This window comes from Vipera berus, assembly GCF_964194415.1.
Source record: "Vipera berus genome assembly, chromosome: 1".
Taxonomy (NCBI): domain Eukaryota; kingdom Metazoa; phylum Chordata; class Lepidosauria; order Squamata; family Viperidae; genus Vipera; species Vipera berus.
The window spans coordinates 28,639,114-28,646,381 of NC_138202.1; the positions used below are offsets into that span (position 1 = coordinate 28,639,114).

Genomic DNA, 7,268 nt, shown 5'->3' on the forward strand with positions numbered 1-7,268 from the left:
TGGAGAAATGGAGGCAGAGGTTTATTTCAACTCAGATAAATCGTTGAAGAAGAAATTGAATTGAGAAAATTGTGCAATATTCTAAGAATCTAAATTTATGATTGATTTGATTGTTTATGATCAAAGATCATCAAACCCTCTATTCAGACCTCAGAATTGTGCCTTCTCTATGGCAGGGCCTGCCTTCTGGAATGAGGTTTCTCCCAAGGTCTGGCCTCACCCTGCTGGTGTTTCGAAGGGCCACTAAGAGTTGACTCTTCACTCAGGCCTTTGGCAAACATAATTGAAGCCCCTGTTTCTTTTTTATAATTATTTTTGTTCTGACCCAGGCTTGTTATCCCTGCCATCTTTGCTCTTTTTGTTTTCTGCTGTTTTCTTGTTTTAAATGTTTTTAACAATTTATAAATTGCACAGAGTTGCTGGGAATCAGACAGTATATAAATTATGAGATTTATATTTATTAAATTATTAGTAGTAATAAATAAATAGGAGATAGTGAGCAAAGTTATTCAGAATAGATGGTTGTTTTTCAGCAGACCATTGAGAAAAATATGAATATGAAAAAGAAGTACACTCAATGTTTGGTGCTTCAGGAAAAGCCTATTAATGGGCTTCAATTCTGGAGTATTTTGTTTGAAGTTGACACTGTTGTAAGGGCAAGCCCGAATGGGTAAAAAATGGAGTATATTTGTATATATGTTTGTATGAGGTTTGGAAGCTATCGGATTCCAAAATTACTTGGGCAGTTTACACTAAATATTTAGGGAATGGTTCATTAAGCAGAGAATAAGGCACAGATCTATGATAATCCTTGGTTGTTTAGTGTATTTATGGCTAAATTTATAAATTTATAAGGAATGCTAGTTCCAATGCTAGTTGGCTTGTTCTGATTGGGAACCAGTGGTTAAATTGACAACCTAAAACAGTTATTTCCCTCCATTGTCCCAGCTTGACTCCCTCAATGATGCTCATGGAGTTAACCCTAACACTAGTTTATCTTAATCAGTAGTAGAGATTCCATCCTCTGTCTCTTGATCCTGCAGGATTATGAACACTTGTCTGTATGGAATAGTCTTACTCCAGAGTTGACAGAAGGAATTGACTAGCTCTGCAAACCCCACCCCCCCAATGTTCATGCAACTTGGGCCAACTTCTTCATTACTTCGGTCTTTGCATTATTTGTCCAAAGTACTTAAGCTTTAATTTCATTATTGCAGCCAGTGAGCAGTATGTTTTACTTCATCTAAAAGGAAAGCATATGTTCTATCAGTCTACGTTATTTTCAGCAATTTTATATAGAGCCACAATTGAAAGGTGGCAATTTTTTTTGTTTATCCTTTTTGAGGATTTAGCTTTCATAGTTGCAAATTATACCTAAGAAAACCATAGCCTTCTCGGGATATACTTCTGTGATATTTCCGAAAGTTCCAAAAAGCTGTTCTCCAAGTCCGTATAATATTCCATCCAAGAATTTGTTCCTTGAGGCGGGATATAAGGGGTGTGTGTTGAAGGAAACTGTTATCCATTGGTTAAGAGATTAAACATTCATCTGCAGAGATTTGTGTTTCAGTGAATTCCTTCAATAATGCCACTTTTTTCTCTTTCTGTAGTCCATCCAAAAGCAGGATGCAAAAGGTTGCCAACACAGGAATTGCTCTCAGCTTTCTAGTTTATTTTCTGTCAGCGCTATTTGGATACCTCACTTTTTACAGTATGTTATCAAATATTAATTTCTGTTTATTAATAGGAGATAAAGCAGAACACCCTAATATGGTGATCCAATATACCAGAGTGGGCAGCATGCAGACCCTTTGTTTCCTGCCCCAACTGCTTACTTTGCCCTCCTGGCATTGCAGTTTCAATGAGGAATGCAAAGGTAGATCCTCTTAATTGATTTCCCAGTATGATTCCCAACATGATTGGGTTCCCAGCGGCTATCAGCTAGCTTTTGGAAAGCCTTTTAGGGTTATGACAACATTGGGGTAGAAGATGCAACTTCCCTAGCTTTCTGCTCAATATTGTCTGCAATCCTTAGAGTCAAAAAAGCTGTCCCTCCTGCTTTTTCCATCCCATAGTTTACTTGAAGTGGGGTACCAGTCTTTACCTAGAACAATTACTTATGCAAATTCACTTCAAGAGAAATGGGTTCCCACAGAGAATTTCTCTCAGTATATAATGCATGCTTAAATACCAATAAGTATATATGTGCCCTAAAGTGGGTTTCCAAGTAACATTTGTCAAGTAACAAGCATAACAGTAATGCACATCTGGAAAAAAAACCTAATGTTGTAGCTCCACACTTTTTAAATTTACAAACAGTAACAATTTCTAGACACTTAGTCTCTAAGCTACAAGTTCAATCACCAGCATACGCTTTCTTTGACTGCAAAACTATTTTTGTTTCTCTGCATGAGCATGCCAAGATAATATAGAATATTTAGATAGTTTGGGTTCATGTGGCAAGGGAGGGTAGAAAATTTGAAATACTATAATTGTAAACATTATAACAATGAAGCCATTGTTAATCTTAACAAAGTATAATTGATTTTGAAGGGATGAGCTTGGCTAGTGGCTGATGGCAGCCTCAAACATTCCTGAAAATTGGCATCCAAATATATATTGATCTATAACATTCACACATAAGTGTTTATGTTTTATGATGTTTATATATACCACCTTTTTCATCACATATATTGAATCAAGCCAGTTTTCACAAAAATGAAACAATCAAACACACTTAATTAACTTAGTGCTGCCTATATAGAACATTCCAAAATCCATACAGGAATATCTTTATTAAGCCAACTAAAATTTTCTAGAATAGTGGTAAGCTTTGAGTTTCCATGAACTCTTAATTAAACAAGTTGATTAAAAGCCAGGAAAAAAATTGACAGGGTGGTGAGGGGAAGAATGTGGCAGATACAGAACTGATATTTGAGCCATGTCTGTTTCAGTTTATGTTCTTAAATTCTTGAACCTCGGCCCCTTCTTTTTTTTTTTAACTTTGAACCATCTTATATGATGAAGAGATCATGGAAACACAAAAGCCTGCAAATATTTGTGATAGCTAAACCTAAGGAAGACCAGACAAATCTCTGGATTTTAAACAGTTTCTCATGGCTATCATTTGGCTATCATTGCTTTTAAATAAAACAACTATTCAAGCAGAAGTCATTCAATTTTTTTTTCTAGTCAAAAACAATCATGCATAAATTTAGTCTTCCGATGTTTCTTTAAATTTACTTCTAAAACAGAGAAAAATATTGCATAATAGACTGACAACCCCCCTCCTGTAATTTACAGTGTGAGAATTAGGTGTTGCTACTTAATATGTTTTAAATAATTTCAGACCACGTGGATTCAGAATTGCTTCAAGGATACAGCAAGTACTTACCCCGTGATACAGTCATCCTGACAGTAAAACTGGGAATCTTATTTGCTGTGCTGTTGACAGTGCCTCTAATTCATTTCCCTGTATGTATTGCAAAATATTTGATTTGCTGGTCTAGCAGAAGTCATTCTTAATTATTTGCAGGCCCTACAAACAGTTTGGCTTCCTTAGTTATACTTCAAATAGGTCAGAGTGTTCATGTCTTCTATGATCATTAACAGCAACAGAGGAACGAGACCTAAACCAGAATACTAATTTGTTTTGTGCTTGTTTGAAAAAGAAATAGTTTTAAATTTGAGCTGACTTATAGCATTGCAATTTGCAGAATATGATATTCTTAAAATAGATTTGGTATGCACATCTGTGTGTGTTTTCTTTTCGTTTGGTTTTTAAGTTAGCATGCAGTGTAATAAGCAAATGAAAGCCAGCAAATTCTGCAAGCTTATTTTTAACAGGGGTTAATACAAAACCACAAAACTGCTGCTGGTCTTGGCCTTTTCCACATTCTCATCCTGAAGTTTTTGCTGTTTGGGAACTAAGCAATATATTAATCCAGTAAAACATTTTTTATGGTTGCTCAGTAGGCAGAAATGGTATTGAGAACATTTCCCTATGGCTGGTTTCCCATTTATACAGTCTGTTTTGGAGCATGAGGGATTATATATATATATATATATATATATATATATATATATATATATATATATATATATATATATATATATATATATATATATATATATATATATATATATATATATATATATATATATATATATATATATATATATACATATATATATATATATATATACATATATATATATACATATACATATATATATATATATATACATATATACATATACATATATATATATATATATATACATATATATATATACATATATATATATATATATATATATATATATATACATATATATATATATATATATATATATATATATATATATATATATATATATATATATATATATATATATATATATATATATATATATATATATATATATATATATATATATATAACCTAACATACAAGAAAGTTTCTATTCATACAAAGTTGGATTTCTTCCAATGTGTTGACCCCTGCTGTCAATCAGTAAGTTTAGCTAGCAATGCAAATGGAGTTACAATCACAGTAAATATCAATGGAGATTCTCAGTCATCCAGGCCATGGTTATCCCACATAGGTTTTTTCAAAAGGCAACTGGACTTTCTTGGTTTTTACTTGGAGACATTTCACATCTCATCCAAGAAGCTTCTTCAGTTCTGAATTAAGACTATTGAGACTAGTTCTGAACTGAGGAAGCTTCTTGGATGAGAAGCGAAACGTCTTCAAGGAAAAACAAAGTCCAGTTGTTTTTTGAAAAAGCACCTTTGGGTCACAGTAAATCATTAAATGTTATTTGCGCTATTGCTTTTTTATTATTGTATTGACATGCTTTTTAAATCTTTTGAATTCTACAGGCAAGAAAGGCTGTAATGATGATATTTTTTTCTCATCTTCCTTTCTCCTTAATCCACCACATTTTCATCACTTTAGTACTAAATGCAATTGTTGTCTTGCTCGCAATGTATGTGCCTGACATCAGACACCTTTTTGGAGTAGTTGGTAAGGTTATGTGATTTTCTTCCTATTCCTGCATTTTGAAATCTGTTCATAATAGAGCTTACAAAGACTAGAAGACTTTTGACCTGTCTTTTCCAGGGTCTACCACTTCAACATGCTTGCTCTTTGTGTACCCTGGACTGTTTTATCTTAAGATTAGTACAGAGGACTTTATATCATGGCAAAAACTTGGGGTAATCTACTTTTTCTTTTTTTAAAAAAAAGCTTGTCATTGTTTTAGGTTGCGTGTACAAATTTAAGAACTCATTTCTGGTTGGTGAATACCTTAAAAATATGCTGTATGCTGCTGTGGAACTACATGAATGTTGGTAGTGCTAATGGTATATAACAAAGCTTGATGTACTTGTTAAGTCAGAATAATAACATGCACTTCTACATCTAATACTGTCTATTCTAATTTACAACAATTCATGGCCTGTATAAAAAATATTTGCTGTTGCTCTTTCTGAAATCCTTTTCACCTAAGGTCTGACATAATTACATTTGGAGTATGCTTTCTGCTAAATGTGCTAAATTACTTATAAGCAACGTGCAAAGGGACATAATCTTGTTGTGTGAAAGATATCTGCATTTGTCTGGACTCTTTTCCTGCACATTTTCTTCCTTTCCCAACATAAATACAGTCAAATTTATATCCTAAAATGTCACCATTCAGAAAATTCAGACCACGAAGTTCAAAAATTATCTGCCATAATTCTGCAATAAATAATTTCATCATTCCTCACCCAGACATTGTCACTGGAGACGCCTAGTAAATCTATACATTTGGTTTGAAGTCAATACTGTCAGGCACAAAAGTACGCTGCCTTCCCCACCCCAGTGGAGTTTTCCTTATATGAAGCGTTTAGGGAGAAATGTATCAATATTTGGCTGCTGTTCTGTCTGGGTAACTATGAATTTTTGGCAGATGCTTTTCTGCATGTCTGGATTGCTTCAAATTTTGAAATGCTAATGAAACTTCAGCATGTTTCAGATTTGGAATGAGTCTTTTTTTTTTTGTTTTGAGGAGGAGGCTTGCTTTGATTTTCATCTGCAGGAATCAGTCCAGTTTGGTTTGGCATTTGGCCAGTTGTTTTGCACAGCTCTTCTTGCTGTAGCTACAGTCACTTGACAAGGGCAGATCTGCTAAAATCATTTCCTAAGCCAGAAATCTAACTTGTTTATTGCAGGTTGTTGTCCTTGTCTCAATGATACCCACATATCCACATGAAAACATCTTGATATTTGTGTTGTAAATGCAACTTTCCCACCATCTAAGAAGTAAAATGATGCCATTACAACCATTGCTTTGATTAACAAAGTATTGATTTATTTCTGTTTTTAAGATTCATCTGTTTGTCTCACTTTTATTCACAGGCCTGTGCACTGCTAATTTTTGGCCTCCTTGTTGGACTTCTCAGTTTATCAGTAATCGTGTACAGTTGGGTCCACCATTGAAAGTATTCCTGCCTTCTAAAATCTAGAATTGTACATAAGAAGAACTGGCAAAACAAATAATTTCCACAGTGTCTTAAATAAAATTATTCTGCCAAGTGCTGAAGAAAGTTGAGTGATGGTGTTCTATAGAACTCTGTGCTCTTTGCATACTAACAACTACTTGAAATAGCTGGAGAAATTAATTCAGAGTTTTGGAATGAAATGCTCTTGTTATTTGATGACATTCTGCTCTACTACATCTTACCTTCTAGTTCTAAAAGAACTGTGCTGTTGTCTAATCATTGGTCATTGCCTGGATGAGGAATACAAAGCTGAAATTCAATCCAGACAAGACGGAGGTTATGTTGGTAAGGAAAACATTAAGGTGATTGAAGTGAAGCTGGTTCTGAATAGGGTTGTGATCCTTTAAAGTGAGCAGATTTGCAATTTTGAAGTGACATTTCACACACACACACACACACACACACACACACGCACACACATACATTACTGGATTTGCAGATGGTAGTTGGGGAAAGGAACCCGTTTGCCCAATGGCAGTCATTGTGCCAAACGCAATCCTTCCTGAGCCAGTTAGCCTTAATGAGAATGATCCATGCCTTGGTTCTGTGGAGCTACCCATGAAAAATGTCCAAAAATGGCAATTTGTAAAATGCAGCAATCAGGCTGCTGATTGCAGCAAGGTTCAGAATCATATGATACCTGTACTGAATATTTCTTTTGGCTACCTTTGCCTACAAGGTATAATTTAAGATGTTAGTGTTACTAGAATTCAGAATATAT

The 7,268-nt window shown here is 34.2% G+C and overlaps 1 protein-coding gene across 3 annotated transcripts in view; it reads left to right on the forward strand.

Annotated features, from left to right (window-relative positions):
* Positions 1 to 6,679, forward strand: part of SLC38A6 (solute carrier family 38 member 6) — a 47,941-nt gene extending 41,262 nt beyond the window's left edge. For 2 of the 3 annotated variants that reach the window (XM_081343969.1, XM_081343971.1), the window contains 5 exons: positions 1,611 to 1,711; positions 3,350 to 3,474; positions 4,886 to 5,030; positions 5,127 to 5,221; positions 6,405 to 6,679. In XM_081343969.1, coding sequence (XP_081200095.1) covers positions 1,611 to 1,711; positions 3,350 to 3,474; positions 4,886 to 5,030; positions 5,127 to 5,221; positions 6,405 to 6,485 — 547 coding nt within the window. In that variant the 3' untranslated portion in view covers positions 6,486 to 6,679. The remainder of the gene's footprint in view (positions 1 to 1,610; positions 1,712 to 3,349; positions 3,475 to 4,885; positions 5,031 to 5,126; positions 5,222 to 6,404) is intronic. The other variant, XM_081343970.1, reaches the window with a different exon arrangement.
* The last annotated feature ends 589 nt before the right edge of the window (positions 6,680 to 7,268 follow it).